Source organism: Ursus arctos, unplaced genomic scaffold, assembly GCF_023065955.2.
Source record: "Ursus arctos isolate Adak ecotype North America unplaced genomic scaffold, UrsArc2.0 scaffold_22, whole genome shotgun sequence".
Taxonomy (NCBI): domain Eukaryota; kingdom Metazoa; phylum Chordata; class Mammalia; order Carnivora; family Ursidae; genus Ursus; species Ursus arctos.
In genome coordinates this window covers 52,893,796-52,912,097 of record NW_026622897.1, presented here as the reverse complement: position 1 = coordinate 52,912,097, position 18,302 = coordinate 52,893,796, and the positions used below count along the sequence as shown (strand labels likewise).

General features: G+C 59.3%; 1 protein-coding gene across 6 annotated transcripts in view; it reads right to left on the bottom strand.

Moving 5' to 3' along the window:
- Positions 1-18,302, bottom strand: part of GDPD5 (glycerophosphodiester phosphodiesterase domain containing 5) — a 111,251-nt gene that overhangs the window by 24,356 nt on the left and 68,593 nt on the right. For 4 of the 6 annotated variants that reach the window (XM_048217335.2, XM_044390900.3, XM_057316690.1 and 1 more), the window contains 2 exons: positions 16,813-16,989; positions 2,156-2,259 (listed from right to left, as the gene is read on the bottom strand). In XM_048217335.2, coding sequence (XP_048073292.1) covers positions 2,156-2,259; positions 16,813-16,929 — 221 coding nt within the window. In that variant the 5' untranslated portion in view covers positions 16,930-16,989. The remainder of the gene's footprint in view (positions 1-2,155; positions 2,260-16,812; positions 16,990-18,302) is intronic. The other 2 variants (XM_057316692.1, XM_057316691.1) reach the window with 1 other exon arrangement.

The following is an 18,302-nucleotide window of genomic DNA, read 5'->3' as shown; positions in this document are numbered from 1 at the left end:
ATTACAGGGCCAAAGGAAATGAACTTTTTAAGGCTCCCGATAGCTGCCGCTTAATTGGTCTCCAGAAAGACGTGAAACACCCGCATCCTCCCTGGACAGCTGGGGACACTGAGGCTCAGGGTAATGAGAGAATGGGAGCCAGCACCAGGCCTGGGCAGGGGGCTGGGCGGGGACGCCAGGAGGACACTCTGGGGCACCTGCCCTCTCCTGCACCCTCCCTTGGCCCTCATCCTCAGATTCCAGGGGAAAATCTGCTTAGAAGACAACTGAATGCACTCCTCTCACCGTACAGCTGGAAACGCTGAGGCCCAAAGAGGGGCAGGACCCGCTCCTTGGGAAGGACTTCCGAAAGATGTTTTGGTGACACTTGTCTCTCACTTTTGGCAGGGAGCCCTTCTGGATAGCAACAGCTCATACAGCCCCTCCCTGGCTCTCCGTACCCAGCCCCAACCACCGGCTTCTCACTCACGTCCTCTCACTGCGTGAACGATCCGCAGACACTGTCGAGACCAGGAGGGCCGGGCCAGGGTCTCCTGAATCCCAGCACGGACTCCAAGAAACTGCAGTAACAGGCTGAGGGAGCTACGGGTCTTCAGGCCATCCCTAAGTCCCAGGCAGGCCTTCCCCCTGCAGCCTTTCTAACAGGGCAGGCACTCTGCTTGAATGGCCCAGTGACAGGGCGCTCACTCTCTGAGGTCGTTCTGTGGACAGCGTGATACGGTCAGCCGTGTTCAAGTCCCTGTCCCAGATCAGCCTGCATCTTGCTGTGTGACTTTAGAAAGTCTACTTAACCTCTCTGAGCTTCAGTCTCCTCAGACGGTCCTCAAACTGTTTTGGCACTAAGTGGCTTTGGCCGTGGGTGAGTCCTGCCCTCTCTGGGCCTTAGTTTCCCCATCCATATGTGATGGGGGTGGACGCGATGATCTCCCAGGCAGCAGCGCTCCAGTTCTGCAGAGCTGTCCGAGGTCTGCAGTGGAGGGCCAGCACGCAGTGTTTCCATTCACTCTCTACAGTGCCGTGCTTCGGATACATGGGAGGATGAATGACTGATTGATGGCATTTAATAAAGGCCAGAGGCCACCTCTGGGACTCAGGCTCATCTTGCCGGGCTGCCGGGGGACAGCAGCACATCCTTTATTGTGCTCATTAATAGCGGGGCCACAGCCGCTCGCCGTGCAGAGGGGAGTGGATGCCCAGACCGCATTAACGGCATCTCAGGACCGTCCCAGAATCCTAGAACCACAGCCCATCAGAAGCCCAGAGTCCTTGAAATCCCACATGCTCACCTCATGGCCTCTCTCCAGCTCAGGAAGCAGCCCTGAGGGTGCCGCGGAGCTCTGAGCCCTCCCACGGCCATCATCTCCTTCCATCCTCAGAAAGACCCGATGCGGGGGGAGTTACCCTTTTCTGGAGGACGAAACTGAGCCTAACAGGGGCTCGACTGAGTGTGCTCACGGTCACACTGAACTGAGCTGAACTTTTAACCAGAAGGAAAACAGCACTGGATGGGGAGCGAAGAGGCCTGGCTTCCAAGCCCCACCTCTGCTCCCACTGCCTGTGTGACCCGGGCCTCAGTTTCCTCACCTGTCAATGGAGGAGTTCCACACTAGAACCCAGGGAACTTGCTCCCCTTCCCATGCCTTTCACTGTCTGACAAAGGCAGGCCATGGAGGGGGTGAGGAAGCAGGTACCCGTGTGTACCAGGTACCAGCCGCGGATGGCCCTGCCCTTGGACCCGAGGCTGGTACCCATAAAGGACCCTGAGCTATCCTAGAACCATAGCATCTGCCAGCTGCCCAAGGTCTTGCTCAGGGATTTCGGACACCTGGGATCTGGGGTCACCTTCTCTGCCAAGGCCCTGGTCTTTCTGGGCCTTGGGGTTCTTGTCTACGATGAGGTCCAGAGGCCCCAGACCCCGGCTGAGCCCTGCCCAGGTCCTCCTTTCCTGTTTTCCATGACAGCACACCAGGAAGGAGTCCCCTGCTCTCCCCAGCCGGTCTCAGCTCCCGCTGGGCCTTTGTGCTTTCCAGAGGACTCTGTCCCCAAAAGCCACACAGAGAGCTCTGAGGGCCAGCCTGGGAGACAGTTCAAACCAAAGCCCCCCAGTGCCAGCCCAGCAGGGCCCAGGCCCCCGTGTCCCGCCCCCCCCACTCACCAGTTGAATTCATCGTAGTCGTTGCGGACTTCCCACCAGAAGTAGAGCCAGGTGAGTGTGAGGCCGAAGGTGAAGCTGAGAAGCACGAACCAGAGGCGTTCCCACTGGAAGAGCAGAGCAAGGAAAGGAGGGGACAGTGAGGTCAGGGGCTGGACCCCTGGGCCACCTCCCACCTAGAATGTTCCTCCCCCTCCCCCTTTATAGCTGGACCTGCCAGGCAGGTCCATCCTGGTGGGGACCTGAGGTTCAGAGAGGGAAGCCACCTGCCCAACACCACAGAGCCCAAAGCCACAAAGTGGTAGGGAATAGGAGCGGATTCAGGGGTCCACCCCAGGGGTCTTCTCTGCCCCTTTGGCTGAGGCCTTTCCAGGTGCACCAGTCTCCCCATTCCGGTGATGGCCCCCAGAAGCAAAGGCCACGTCTGTCCTAAGTCTTCACACTGGCATGGCCTCTGTAGTCTGTGAGGTCACATCCCTCACCTCCTTCCCTTCTCACACACACCTGCAGGGCAGGTGTTCCTTCTCACCTCTGCCCCATGCTACTCAGAGACGCACCGAGGCCCAGAGAGGTGAAGCGACTTGCCCTAGTCACACAGCAAGTTAGCAGAGGATTAAAGACCAGCGCCCCAGTCTCTGGACTTGACGCACAGTGTTCTGCACCCCCCCCGCCCCGTACCAGGCACTAGCCCCTCAGGGCTGGGCCACATAGGCCCCCTGTCTCCTGCAGGGATGCAGGTAGGGCTCCCCCGACACTGCTACTTCCGGAGAGGTCTGCAGGCACTTCCGGCTGGGCCCTCAGGTTGATCCCTGCTTTCCTCTGTCCCCTTTTCTCCGAAGCACAGCAAGCTGGGAACACCCTGCTTTCCGGGAAACTGCTGAGATCGTCCGAACAATCCAACAGTGCGCGAGGGAAGTCGGTGCAGAAAAGAACCAAGACCACCCCCACCTTGAGGGGCTGCAGGGCTCGGGTGGCCCCGGCATCTCTTGCCTGGACACCGCCCAGAACCCTTGCGGGCTCCCTGCAGCTCCCCTGGGCTTCTTTGACCCTTCCAGCCCAGAGGCATGGTTCTAACCCCTGTGTAACCTCTCGATGGTTCCTCACTGCTTAGCCAAGCAGGGAGGCCCCTCTGGGGGTGTTGCCCCCACCTCTCTAGCTTCATCCCCTTCCCCCACCAGCTCCCTCACCCTGTTAGAGCTGCTGCCCCCTGGCTTATTTGCCTAACATTCCCATTCACCTTTCAAGTCAGCTCCAATGTCACCTCCTCTGTGAAGTCTTCCTGGACTCCACCTCCGCCACCCACGCTGCTCCCCCAGCACCAGTGCCCCGTCTTTAAATTCACACCCTGTGCACCGTGATCTGCTCATGGGACGGTGTCTCCCAAACTACTGCGGGGTCTGCAAGGACACCCCCTTATAATTTAGACTTCAGGCAGGAACACACGTACAAGAGGAGGGAACTTTCGTTCACTGCCCAGGACGCCTCCATCCTGTGCCACCAAGAGACACCACCGTGGGGCGCTGATGCAGACAGTGTCTGAGCCAGACTCCCTGTCTACCAAGCCGCACACCTCAGGCATTAGAAACTGGCATAACCCCTCTGTGCCTCAGTTTATTCGTGTGTGCGGTGAGGACAGTAAGAGTACGTACACCATGGGGTCGCTGTGAGGAATAAATGAGATAATACGAGCCAGTGCTCAGAACCAGGCCCGCGAGCAGTCAGCGCCCCAGCAGCATGTCTGCAAGCACGCTCCGCCTCACCCGGCACGCGGGAAAGGCCCTCAGAGCCGGGGAGCCAGGAAGCTCCACACAGAGCACCCACTCCCTGCCTCGCCCTGGGCAAGAGGGTCCGAGCTTAGGTGACAGTGAAAGTAGCCTCCTCCACTCACAGCCAAGTACAGGGCCAGGCGGCCTTGCTTCGCCCCACTTTGTATCTAAACAGAGCCAAGGAGGTGACAGCTCCCTGAAACCATCTTTCCAGCAGGTGGTGGTGGGTGGCTTCTCAGACGGTCGCCCACTTGTGTCTGTCCCGCCCAGACAGAGAATGGCACGAGCCCCAGCTCCAGGCCCGCGAGGCTCAGCCTCGCTCAGGAATGGAGACACCCCAGATGGGAGCAGGGCAAGCCTTGGGCCTTCCTGGAGCCTTGGAACCCTGACAGCCACCAACGAATGGCCGTGACTGCTCGGGGAGCAGAGAAGGGCCATGCTTCAGCCATGGGGCTGAGGGCTGTGGGATGCCCCGTCAGAGCCAGCACCCCCCGGGCCTCGACTTTCTCAGAGTCCCTCTTGCTGCCTCCAGTGCTTATTTGCTCACACATAAGAATTCACTGGCCCCCCATTTCCTGCAGAGTGCAGCCGGCTGGTCCCGGGCCAGCTTAAACATCGGTCTTCCAAGACCGAGCCCCCTCTGCTCATGTCATGCCCCAGCTCAAGAGTCTCCCTGGCTTCAGCCCTCACCTGTGCCCTCACCCAGGCACGACGCCCCCAAATCGCCCGCAGTTCCTCAAACCGGCTCTTTCAAGCCCCGCCCCCGCGCAAGCCACGCCCTCCATTTAGAAGGCAGTCCCTCTCTGGTTAGTCCATGTGGTGACCCTCTTCCTCCCCGAGGCCTTCCCTGTCCCAGGGAGGATCTCCTCTCCACAGAGCTTCCAGAGCCCTGGACCCCATGTCTGTTGGGGCAGGGACCCCGCAGTTCTGCGTGTCGGTCTCCTCCGCTATACTGGAAGCGCCTTCAAGATCTGGGTGGGGGGGGGGGAGTGGGAACTCAAAGAAGATTTGATAATGAGACGGTAGGTGAGAAAAGACCCTTTCTCCTGCTCCAGCATGAGGATGCCCACCCAAGAGAGATTTCACTGGGGGCTTCCCGCCCCACCCCCACGGAGGGGTCCGTGGGCTTCCGTGCGGGCCCGGCTGGCAGCGGCGGGCAGCCACCTGTCCACGAGATTGCTCTAGGTCAGCACGGGCAAGGCTGCTGCACCGGGGGCCCGTAGACAAGGTTCCGAGAGGGCTCTGGGTGAGGGGTGAGCCTCAGCTGATGATGGGTCCTGTCCCAGGCAAGCAGCCTGGAATTCAGGGACCGTGGCAGGTTAGAGAACCTGTTTCAGGGGCTGGGGAGGGGTCCTAGGGTGAGGTACGATGCAGGACCCAGGGGCAATTCTGACAGGTGGCCAGGAAGACCACGGGTGTTGGGGGGCCCACAGCAGACAGGGGTCCTGTGCACTAAGGGCCACTGTCCCCACTTGGCCAGATCCTGACAGTGGGGCAGGAAGGACAGGGCAAGACTGAAGCGCTACCCTGCCCCAGGCCTGGACACTGGCCCGGATGAGAAAACTAGAGATGGCAGGTGGGTGAGAACCCAGGGCACGGCAGAGATGGGGGCCAGGCCTAAGCAACAAGGAACTGGGAACCCCATTACCAGAACCAGCCATGAGCTGGGGCTGGGGGCCACCTAGAGATGAAAATCTTGGATGCTAGAAGCTGGGGGCCCCAAGGCACCAGGGAGCCCATAGATGGGGACGAAGAGGCCCGACCCCAGTGGGGAGGTGGCAGGTCACTGTAAGAACAATTGGAGGAAAAATCTGGATGGCAGGGGCTGGAAGAAAGGGGAGGGGAAGGCCAGGAACTGGTGGAGGAAGTGGCGGGCTGCAGCTCCACCAACAAGGAGGCTCCAAACAGCACTAAGGGTCCTTTGTCGGGGCCACTACAGGAAAGAGGCCCGGGCCCGCTCCCAGGAGGTCCAGGCTCCGAGGTCACGGCCAGCTGCGAGGGATGGTGGACCCCCGGCCCTCCCTCACCTCTCCCAGTCTGCACGGGGCCTGGGGCTATTTGTGGGTTTTTATCCCCATCCAAGAGCAAATGAAGACCCCAAGCCTCAGAGGAGGGCCAGCACATTCAGCCGAGCGAGCTTGGACCCCACCACTAAGAAGCGGCACTCATGTCATGGTTACCGTCCGTATGTGTATTTTTCACAGCCCCTTTCCAGCAGATGCTGGACATAGTTCTGGAGGAGGGGAGCCTTTCTCTAATTCGCACAAAGGCTCAAGTATGTGTGGGAGTCAGAGGCTGAACCACATGCCCAAGGTCACCTAGTAGGGGAAGAGGGAGGTGGGATTGGACCCAGGTGTCCTGACCATGAGCCAGTCCTCTGCAGGTCCCCTTGAGAGCCAGCCCTGCACAGCTCTCCCCCAGACCCATCCCTGCCAGCTGGGACCCAGTATAGAAGTCCCAGGCCCAGCCTGGCCCCCTGCGATTCCTTGCTCCTCTCTCCCTGGACTCCACCCCGGGCCAAACCTCCTTCTCCTTCAGCGAGCCCCCCATCCCTCCAGCCTGTGAAGACCTCCTTTCCCAGAGCACTTCTGCACAGACTCTCGGTACCCAGCAACTTAGCCCTCAATCATATTCTGAAGTTTGGAGATGGAAAGAGCCTGGGCTCAGGAGGCAGATGGACCAGTCTCTGCCCCTTGGGCAAGTTAACCCCTCTGAGCCTCAGTTTCCTTACCTGTAAAATGGGAAAAATAACCCCCTACCTTGGAGAGTTGGTATTAAATGAGATGATGTCTGTCTAGTGGCACACAGTCGGTGCATAGAAGGGGACCGTTCACTGGGCTGTGGACTCCTTCAGGGCAGGCATGGCTGAACTAGGTCTGCGTGCCCTGGGCCCACGTCCTGCAGAGCACAAGGCCGTGCTCGGATATGCTGTGAAGAACCGAAGAAGCCAGTATGACTGACCCAGGGAGGCTTCAGGCCACCAGCGGACAAGGCCATCGTCCAACCCAGACACAGCCTCAGGCTGAACCCTCGGGCCTCAAGGAACCAAGGGAAGGAGCTCCTGTGATATGCAGCCTCCTTCCTTTCAGAGCCTTCTAGCCGCCCGGAGTGGAGCAAAGGTCAGGTAGTCAGTCCCCGAGCTGACTGGGCAGCAGCGGGCGCGAGGGGAGGCGGAGAGCAGCTGGGGGAAGGGGACAGGCCCTGGCTGTGAGCTGGGCAGGCTGCTCCATCCCTGTGCCGGCAGCAGGGGGTGAGAGAGAACCCCAGAGGCCCCAGCCCCAAGGCCCAAGCCCTTCGCCCCCTGCCTCATCCCCTCCCATGCTTGTCCCCACCCTCCAGAAAGACTGGTCCCTCCATCCCGTGCCAAGCAACAGTGTGCCAATTTCCCAGAGGCCACAGCTCCTCCTCACTGTCTCCTGCTGATTGTCACGTCTTCTCCTCACCCCTCTTCGTCTGTCCCGCCCACCCCAGAGCCTTCTGCATTCAGAGAAAAAAACGTGCAGCAGGAGCTTATAAGCAGCGGGGGGGGGGGGGGGGGGGGGGGCTCTCATAGCCACACACCCAGCCCTACACAGGACGCGTGGGCCCGCCCCGCACCACAGCCCCAGGCCAGGAGGCACACAGACCCCACTCCCACCCCTGGGGCCCCGAAGGGTCCAGACGCCCGCCTTCCTGTCTCGGCTGGGCCACAGACTGCGGAGTCACAGGACTGCAGAGCCAGCGCTGGTTTGCCGGCCTCCTGCTCCCCCCTGTCACCCCGGGGCAGAGATGGCCTCTGCAGCCCCCAGGAGAGGAGCCCAGCCCGCCTCGCTCCTGCAGCTCCAGGGACTGGCACTCTCCCTCTGGACTGAACGTCCTTCCTTCGAAGACGGCAGCCAGATAGCGACATGCTGCCTTTGGGAGCTCAGCGACACTGGCTTCGGACCCCAGGCTGGCCACCTACCAAATGGGTGGCTTTGGACAAGACACGTGTTTATCTTCCTGAGCGCCAGCTTCCCGCTCTGTAAAATGGGGACAGCGGGGTGGCAGGCAGCGCAGACCAGCAGGACCTGCGTGTCCCTCCGTCCCTCCCTGAGGTGCCGCTGACATCTGCCTCCCCGGGAGCCACCGTGAAGAGGGCTGATACCATGCAGAACAGGTCTGGCCAAAGCGCAAGAAATATTGGGGTCAAATGACCGGGGCGTGGGGGAATACAAGCAAGAGCTGGGTGGTAATTCTCAGCCCTCCTCCCCATGAGCCCCAGGGCTGTGGGCCACTCACTCAGGACCAAGGCCCAGCTTCCTCCTCTGTTCAGAGGGATGACATCACCTCTACCTCATGGGAGGGCTGCCAGGCCCGCATGTGATTACAGATGTAAGCTGTAAGTCGCCAAATCCATGGTCGTTCCTATAATTATCATTTTGCATCTGACAGCCCTTTAATTATGCGAAGACAGTGATCAAGACGTCCCCCGCCCCCTGCTCTATGCCAAATTTCTTGGGCTGCTGAGGACAGCTGGTAGCTCACCTGCCCCCCCCGCCCCCGCCCAGGGTGGGTGCCAGGGTCGGCGGGGTGCAAAGGGCCGGCCCAGGTCTGCGGGCTGCTGTCCTAGGAGCTGGCACAGATGAAGGAAGGAGACCCTGGTACAGCCACTGCCCGTGCCCGCTCCCAGCCCTGCACTGCTGGCTGCGGGAGGACAGAGCCCTGCATGAGCTCTTCAGAGTGGGGGCAGGGCGCTCTGAGGCCCCCCACCTGCTCCATGGCCTCTCATCCTCTCTTCTCTCAGCTCTCTCAGCAAAGCGGGCGCTACAGTTGGGGGCAAGCGGGGCTCAGAGAGGGGAAGTGACTTGGCAAGGCCACAAAGGGCAACCTAAATAGTGGAGCCAGCATTCGCACCCAGGTCTGAGTGCCTTCAGCAGCGCCAACTATCCCAGAGCAACAGTAACCAGGACAGGTAACTACCTTTGTCCGACCAAGGAGGAAACTGGCTCAGAGGGCAAGGCCTGGCCCAAGGTCAGCAAGTGAGTCATAGGCAGTGCCAGGCCAGGAACCCTGGAATTTCAGTTAGAGAAGAATTCAGAGATCGTCTCGCCTCATCCTCTACAGATCCAATTCCGAAATGGAGAAACTGAGACCCAAAGAAGGGGGATAGACTGGAAACAGGGCCGCAAGATGAAGACACGGTAAATTAGTACAGAAAGGATGGAGAATCCAACAGATGGTGCTGGAACATCTGGACATCCATTTGGTAAAGAGTTAGACCCCTACCTTACATCCTATACCAAACCAAATCCCAGCAGCTCCCCTCCGTGTCTTTGCCACCACTCTCCTCAGTCACCCCAGACACATGTACGAAGCCCTGCACAGTGGGAGGTGAGTGAGGCCTGGAATCCCCTCTGAGCAACCCCCACAGAAGACTGAGCAGACAGCAGGCAACTCCAATCCTAGGAATCAGTGTGGTGAATGGAGCAAGCATGGGCTGCTCGGAAGCCCACAGCCAATTACAGGAGGAGGGACAGTCTGGAGGGCTTCCTGGAGGAGGCGACACCTGCAGCAAAGTTGGAAGGAATGGGCCTGCTGGGATGACAGGTCAGGGAGCCTGGACTGGGGCAGTGGGAGGGAGCAGAAGTATGAAGGCACAGAGCTGGGCAGCTTTTTTTGGGGGACCTGGCTTCTTTTCCTGTGGGCGTATAAAAGCTTTCTCTATGTAAGAGTATTTACCTTCATCTATACTGTATATTTTCTCTTATTTGATCATTTTACTTTTATTTACTATGCTTTTTGTATAAAAATTTAAATTTTCGGGGTGCCTAGGTGGCTCAGTCGATTAAGTGTCTGACTTCAGCTCAGGTCAGGATCTCAGGGTCCTGGGATCGAGCCCCGCACTGGGCTCCACGCTCAGTGGGAAGCCTGCTTGTCCCTCTGCCCCTCCCCCCACACTTGTGCTCTCTTACACACTTTCTCTCTCTCACAAATAAAAAAATTTTTTTAAAATTCTTTTTAATTTTCATGTAGTCAAATCTACCCCTTTTCCTTTATAGGTTTTGCCTTTGGTATTGTGTTTAAGAAAGGTAGCCCAAGGTTATATATCTGACCCCTATTTTATACTGATAATTTCTTGGCTTCGTTGTTTACATTCAAATCTGTAATCGGCCCAGCTCTCTGGCCGCCACGTCTGTGGCTCCACGTGGACAGAGGCGTGAGCGGAGAGAGGCTAGAAAGCCATTTCTCTCAAGCGTTAAGATTAGAATTCCTTCTAGTTCACATCTTTCCAAGTTGTTCGAATTTTCTCAACAAATGTGTGCTTCCTAAATAGAAAAGAGGAGTTTAAAAATAGGGGAAAAAATACATTTTAATCCATCTGGAATGTATTTGGGTGTGAGGTAAGAGGCAGAGATCTAATTTTACTTCCACCAAATGGGCACCTCAGCTGTCCCTGCACGGTCTGTGAAGTCTGCCATCGTTTCCGTGTTCGTGCAGCGCACGGCACATCCTCAGATGTTTCTGGGCTTTCTCGTCTGTCCCACAGCAGCCCTTCCCTGTGGGTGGGCGCTGCCCGGCGCGCCTCCCTCGCGGCTGAGCTCCGCGCCCCGCGCCGCCTGTGGGGTCCCCACTGCGCTTTAAGGTTCTCAGCAGAGACAGGAGACAGATTGAGGGGTGCCTCCCCACGGAGTGTGCCCTCGTGCGCGCTACGTCTCAGGCACGCCAGCTCCTCCTGTCATCAGCCTGTTTTACCCTTGCCACGTGCCAAGTGGGGGGACTGATGAGCCAGAAAGGCCTGGGATATGTCAGCTGGGAAGGGTGCAGGGAGCTCCCCCCTCCACCCAGGGGAGAGACAGGCCCTGGCAGGATTACTCTGGCCCTGACCCAGGAGATTTGGGGGAGGGGGTGGCCTGGGGAGTTTGAGATGTACTAGAGCATTAGGGTCAAGCAGGGAAAGGGATTAGAGTCCCCACCCCCAGCCAGCTCCTGACAGCCTAAGAGGCCGGATTGATTTTTCTGGGCTACAGAGCGCCAGGCAATTAGGCCTCTGTCTGCCCTTGCTTTTGCTGGGGGTGCACCGAGAGCGGCTCATTAGGCGGTAGGATGAAACCAGGCCCAGCCCGGAGCGCCCCGCCTCTCTGCACGCATCCTGTGGGTTATATCAGCTCACAGGGAGGCAGGAGTGGAAGAGGGGGGGGGACCTTAGGAGGGTTACCCTGGGCCCTCAGGGGGCCCTGCCAGGGTCACAGGGTGATGGGTGCCTGTGCCCCCTGCGGCTACCCTATCATCTCCTGCCCCATGCACACTCTCTAAGCAGACACTCAAGGCGATCACAGAAGGTTCTCCTGGAGTGTGGCATGGCCACGCCAGGCGCCCTCGGCATCAGTCAGGGAGGAGCTGGGTGGAGCGTCGGGGTTCCTGAAAGCCGAGACGGCATGGCTTTATTGCAGTGATAAATTCTCAGCTCCCTGCGCTGCAAAAAACTGGGGCTCTGCCGGTCTCCCCTCTCTCTCACGGACGCACTAATATCATCTCGCATTTGCTATCATCATGGCAACCCTGCCACGCTTATAGGATAACGCGAGGTCTTATCCCCACTTTATTTGTCTTATTATTTTATTTTTTTAATCCCCACTTTAGGAGCGGGAAAACTGGAGATCAGAAGGCGCCCCTCTGACCTGCTGGGCCCCTTCCTGCCAAAGTACCAGAGAAGGGGACAGCCACCCTTTTGAAAGTTTATAGGGTGAACACGTTTTCCCCAAGGTTGGGACAGCGGTCTCTCTTGTACAAGACGTGAAGTGCACTGGTGTCCCTTGGGGCATGACTCTGTATGTCCAGCTAACCCATAAGCAAGCTGAGGCCCAGAGAGGGTCTGGCCTTGCCTACAGGGTCACACACTAAGTCACTGATGCAGGCGGGGGAGAGTTCAGGTCGCTGTCCCCCGGCCAGGGATGCCCTGGCACTTTCGGCTGACTCCAGTGATACCCTGGAGCCCATGGCAAAGGCTGCTTTATCCAGGGAGCCCACCTTGATTTCTGAGTGGGATCCACTCTCCCCTGGAAGCCCACCTGGTGGTGATAAGACAGTGAGGTGGGGACTGGGCTGGGAAAGTCTCCACCCCCGTGCTCCTGCGCACCCACCGGCCGAGGCCGATCTCAGCTCCCAGGGTGGCCTGGGAGGTCCCGTGGCAAAGCCCGCACCCTCATCTGCTAACCACAGCCCAGAGCGCCAGAGGACAGCATGCACCTGTCCACACATGTATGCCTGCCCCTCCCAGACCAGCCAATACCCAAGAGCTCATCGGAGGTCTTACCCCTCTGAGCGCAATCAGTAGGACAGCAGGCCCGATCCCTAACTGGCTTCCTCGCTACTCTTTAGCTCCCTGCCTCAGTCACCCTGCCGGCTTTCCCCCGAGCCCCAGGCCCTGCTCTCACCACGCTGAGTCCCTTGGGAGACACAGAAAGTCACAGTCCACAGGGGCAGCCCAGACCGGAGGTGCTATGGGAACCTAGGGGAGGGAGCCTGGATCTTTTTCTGTTTAAGGGGGATAATTCCTAGAGGAGTAGGCATTTGCCATGAGCCTTGAGAGGTAAGGAGAGCAGGGGCATTCCGAGCAGGGGAGAGCCTGACCACAGGCCCGGGGCTATGACAGGTGAGGCTATCCTGGGAGGGGGTGGGGTGGGGAAATGGTGGACTTCCCCCAGCAGGGGGTGCTGGCTGCAGGGGCTCCGGTCATAGGAGCTAGGCCACTGGGGGTGGGGAGACTTTGTTGTCTGTGTCCCACCCCCACTGTGCTCCTCCTGGACTCTATGGGGACCACTCTCCCCTCCCACCCACCCCCGGACACAGCATGCTTTCCCATTTCCATCTCTGGAATGCCCTCATCCAGCTAGGCTAGAAATCATGGGGTGATGGGGACTCCCTCCATCTCTTCCACAGCCAGTCTGTTGATTACACCTTCCAAGTGTCTCTAGAATCCCCCCCTTTGCCAGGAACCTGCATACACCTCCCGCAGGGGAGGCCTCCGTCTTCTCCACTCCAGCGTCTCCGTGCACTCCCCACAACGTAACCAGACTGGTCCTCACACAGCCCGGGTCTGCCTGCGCTCCCTCCGCCCAGGATGGCAAGCAGGCTCCCCAGCACACCTCAGGCTCAGGCCGCCTAGCAACAGCCTCCCCTTCTCACACCGGAGGAGCCAGGCTGAGGCCAGATTGCTTTCAGTTCCCAAACACAAGAAGCTCGGGCACCCACAGCTCCCCGTGCCTAGAACACTTCCCCATCTGGCTAGACAGGACTAACTCTCAGACATCAGCTCTCGGGCCAGCTCTCCTGTCTGGGCTTTTCCTGAGCCCCGGCAGGGATCACCCTGGGTGGCCTGGGTGTGTTGGTTCTTGCTGAGGAAGTAAGGAATCGTGCATCCCAGACAAGATCGTTGGTGTGGAGCAGACGAGGGGCACAGGACTGGGGAGGTGAGCAGAGAGGGCAACGCACACCGGGCCTCCAACTCCGTGGTTTGAATAAATCACTTATTCTTCCTGGAGCCCTCTCTCTGTGAGACGGAGGGGGGGGGGTGTCAAACGAGCTTAAAACAGCCCTCGAAAGGCAAACGTACTACAGAAATACAAGAGAGTTGACAGTCGCCACCTGTCTCCTTCAGGGTCTTGGGCTGGGAAGCTGCCCCACGTGTTTGACCTGTATGCCTCTTGCTCCACGAGAAGCTGGTTTTGACACTGTGCTGCCTCCCACAGACACGCAGTCTTCAGGGGGCCCTGGGGGACAGCCTGAGAACTGTCTTCTGTCCTACCCAGTCCTTAATTGGCAGTATTAGAGTAATGAGTCACAGACAACAACCAATTAATTATCTCCAGTTATAAAAAGCTGCACTTCCCCTTCCTAGCTGTCGAGTGAGCCAGCCTCCTGCTGCCAGGCTCCCGCACTCCCTGGGGGCTGGGGGCAGAAGAGGGCATTTCACCTCTCCGGTCTGGTCCTCAGTTTCCTGTTTCCTTATGTGTCCGGTGTGTGTCCTGGGGCCGGCGGACAGTAAGAGCAAAGGCTTGGAGGAGCTGGGAATGCGTCGGGCTGGGGGGACAGGAAGGATTGGGCTGGGGGGGGGCAGGAAGGAGGCTGCCAGCTCTGATGTAGAGGAGGGGGCTCTCCCTGCTCCCCAGGATCCACTCCAGTACTGTGGGCCCACTGTTCATCCCAGAACCTTGGAGGGCTCCGACGCTGGCATTCAAGCCACGCCCACTCCTGTCCGGCACGCTCCTGGTCTCACGCTTTTCCTCCAGCCGGCAACTTCCCAAATCCTTCTCCTTTCTTCCCCTTCTGGCAAGTTCTCATGTAATCACATACTCAAAACACGCGTGTCCTCCCCTCCAGCCTTCATCCTCCTGCGGCTCCTTTTGTAAATCTATCCTGGACTCCAGGTGTGACGTGGCTGGAAGCCTCAAGTTCTCCGTGGGTATCACGGTGAAACCCGCCCCACAGCGGCGACCTAACAGGGTGACGCGTGTAAGTTCTCAGTTCCTGGCATACAACAGGTGCTCGATAAATGTGAACTGTTGCTCTCATGCTTTATTTCCCAACCTGAGCAGGATCGTGATGAAAGGCTTCTGTGACTCACCAGTCTGTCACCCCATTTCACAGAAGAGGATCAGAGAGGTCTGGCTTCACAGAAGAACTTGACCCAGGGCTTGTCTGAGTTGGGAGGTGCTAGGGGAGGCAGTGCCTGGGCAGGGGGAGGGGAGGGGTCCCCAAAGTCAGAGGGGAAGGTCGGGATGAGAAGAGGCACGGGCCCAAAGTTGGAGCCCCTGCCCTTTTGGGGGCCTTTCCTCTACTGCCTTGGCAATGCTCCTTCACACCCCACCTGTGCCCCCGGAGCTCACCGGGGCCTGTCCAGCAAAGCTACGGAGCACCCACTCTGCAGCAGCCCCGACTCTGAAACGCCGATCACTATTCCCCTCCCTGTGTCAGGCCAGAGAGCCCAGCCCCCACCATGGTCCTCACCCGGCCATCTCAGGAGGGACTGGGGAGAAAAAAGAAGAGAAGAGAGAGAGAGAGAGAGAGAGAGAGAGAGAGAGAGAGAGAAGGGGTGAGCAGGCTGAGGCCGGCACCCAGGAAGTGGGCGGGGAAGTGGAACGAGGTGAGTGACAGGGAAGGGGGAGGAAGCTCGTCTTCAGCTGGGAGTCTCGGAGGGTCGCCTGAGGTGAGCTCAGCCTGTTGCACAGAGGCCCTGACACCCAGAGCTGCTGCAAAACCCCCTCCCAGCCAAGCTGGCCTGCGGCCTCCGGCAGCCCTCCCACCTTTGCTCCATACCTGGCACCCAGGCCTCGGCATTTGCAGAGACTGCACCACTTGGGCTCCCAGTCAGCTCAAAACCGGCCTCAGCCCACCACTTCCTCCACCCTGGGCCCTGTGCGGGCCGCAGCTAAGGCCTAGCACTTCCTGACTCTGAAGGCTGGGATGGGCCTGCCCGGGGCCAACGGAGGGCTGTGCTACGTTGATGTCCCGGGAGCTATGCCTTCCTCCCGCAGCTACCCGACGGCCAAGGGGCTTCCTGCTGGGGAGCTCAGCCATCCTCCTCCCTCAGCGTCAGCGGTCTTCCCTCCCAGAGCTGTTGGACCCACACTGCCCCGGGGGCCTGATCACAGCTCTGTCCCCTCACTGCCATCCCTGGCTTCCGTTTCCCCGTGTGATGTGGTGGCGATGGCATCTCACTCGTGGGCTCAGTGGGAGAAATGAGAGTGGCCATGTCAGTGCTCAGCACTGTACCCGGTGCCAGCTGCCTGCTGAGTTCCTGCATTTCCCGACACGGGGAGGCCCTGCCGATGGCCCCTGTCCCTGAGGAGGGATGAGGGCTACCATCCCAGCACTGCAGGGACCCAGGCGGTGGCCTGGGGCAGGCCCCTCCCTCTCCCTTGCCTCGGTCTGGCCTGTCCCCTTCTCTGTGCTGGGAGTGGGGACTTGGTAATATGTCAGACCGTGTACTCACCAGGTGACACCTGCTTCTCACCACTTGGGGTCATGAACCCAGGCTCCTGACTCAGGCTAGTGCTCTGTTGGTCCCCAGCACAGGCAGAGAAGGAGGGCGGGAAGGTGGACGGGCTTCCCCATCCTCCCCATCCGGAGAGCCTGGTGACACTTGGCCTCTGACCTCGGCTGCCACCCGCACCCTTGGCCACTCCATCCTGTTTCAAGGCTGGCTCAATTTGGAGGCTGGCTTCTTTGTTTAGACAAGCAGGAGAGAGGAGGAGAGCTGTTTTCCAGGCAGCAAAGCTTTTAGATAAACACTATTTATCTCCCTCCCTTCCCTCCTGAAGGCGTTGGGTTCCTTCAGAGAAGAAACTAGATCCAGCAGCTAAGAGTGCCCCAGGGATGGAAGCACGGGCTCGGCTCGGCTCTGGGTCTGGCCTGGGGTACCGGACACTGAGGGAGGCTTTCTTTATCCGGCTGAGCACCTGCTGCCAGCTCTGACAGGGCTGGGGCTCAGGTGACGGGACCCTGGTGCCAGGCCACAGCCCTGCCAGCTCCCAGGCTCCAGGATGGCCTGGCCCCCCTCCTCACCCTCCCTTCCAGCACCTGCCTGCCTAGCTGCCAGGAAGCTGAAAACGTCTGCTCACCTCGGGGGCGAGCCCTTCCTCTTGGAGTGTCCCCCCCGGAGCACTCCTTTCTGCCCAGACCTCAGGAGTAGCCCAGGTCCCATGTGTCAGAGGAAAGTTCACCAGCTCCATCCAGGACAGGATGGCCTACTTCCCTGCCCATCTAGTGAGGCAGATTCAGGAATGACCATGGGCCCATTTTACAGAAGGAGAAACTGCAACCCAGAGGGGCACTGGCCTGTCCAGAGCCACACAGCAGAGTGACGGAGCTGAGACCTGGCCCCCAGGCCCTGGGGCTCCCTAGGTTGCCCGCCCCCATCCCAGCACGGCTCACCGGCGTGGTGTCATCGTGGGACCGCTGGTAGCGCTTCCAGCGGCAGCCGTAGATGCCTGTGAGGCAGGAGAGGCAGAGCTGGGGCTCATAGTACTGCAGCGGCTGGTGTCTCACCATGCTCTCGCCCGCCGCCCTGGCGCCCGGCCCTCAGGCTCCCATGGAGGCCCCCGGCTGGTCCTGCAGGAGGAAGCACAGGCCTGTGAGGCCGCGGAGGCACAGGGACTCAGCCCCACACACGGCAAGAGTCACTGTCGCCCAGTTAGGTGCCAGTCCCCTCCCGGGGCCCTGCAGGGAGGCTGACACAGCCAGAGGCCCGCACACCTGCAGCTCCCCCCGGGCCAGTCTCCTGCCCCTCACCCCCGACCCAGTCACCCCCAGCCACACCTGCCGCCGCTTCCTCTGCCCGGAATGCTTTTCCCTTCGAGCCCCACAGGGCACCTGCCTTCCCCTCCTCTGTTCAGGCCTTTGCTCAAATGTTCTTTTCTCGACCATGCTTTCCCAGGCCACCTCCTATAAAACTGCAACCCTTCCCATTCGCCCTCAGCCGTTCTCAGCCTTATTTTCTCTATCATGTCCCAATGTACTTGGTTTAAAATAGACCAGGCACGGTGTGAACACTGTATACCTCGCGTGGCAGGTATTATGTCCCGAAGCCGTTTGATAACTGGATAAACTGAGGGTCAGGGAGAGAAAGGGACAGTGCCCAGCACGCAGTCCAATACCTGGGTGCAGCCAATCTGAGAATCTGCTCTCGTGCCCCAAAGTCCTCACGGCTTTGGGCTCAGGGGGTCCTGCCGTGGTGGCTGGACCATGAGAGGTGTCCTGTGGGCTGAGCTGCTGCCCCAGGAGCAACGGGCCCGGCCCTGCGCGGCACCCTGCAGATGCCTGCTGGGGGCAGAGCCGCTCGGGGCTAACATCGGCCAAACGGCCCCTGGCTCGGGCGCCTCACACACCCTGACGTCAAGCATCCTCTGATCCCTGTCGTTGCTGTTCTTATCACCCCATTTTACAGGACGAGGAGCCTGGGGCTCAGAGCAGCCCAGTGATTGGCCCAAGGAGTCAGGACTCAACCCCGGGTCTGTGGGACTCCAGAGACTCAAAGCCACATGTTACGTATGGGGTCCTGTCCTCACTCTCGGAGACAACGTGAATGGGACAGGCACACTGATGCCCTCAGGGCTCCACAGGACCAGCGGGGGACAAAACCGGTCACCTACTGTGTACTAACTCTTACGGCGACCCTGTGAGGTATTATTTTTTATCGAGATCAAATTCACAAAGGGTACAATTCAGTATTGAGCCTATTCCGTTTTCAGTGTCGTCACAAAGTTGTGCAACCGTCACCGCTCGTTCCAAAGCATCTCCATCATCCAGCAAAACACCCAGACCCATTAGCACTCACCGCCGCACCCCTCCCCCACCCCCTCCCCAGAGACCACTAATGTACCTTCTGGATCTATGGATTTGCCCATTCCGGACATCTCCTGTCA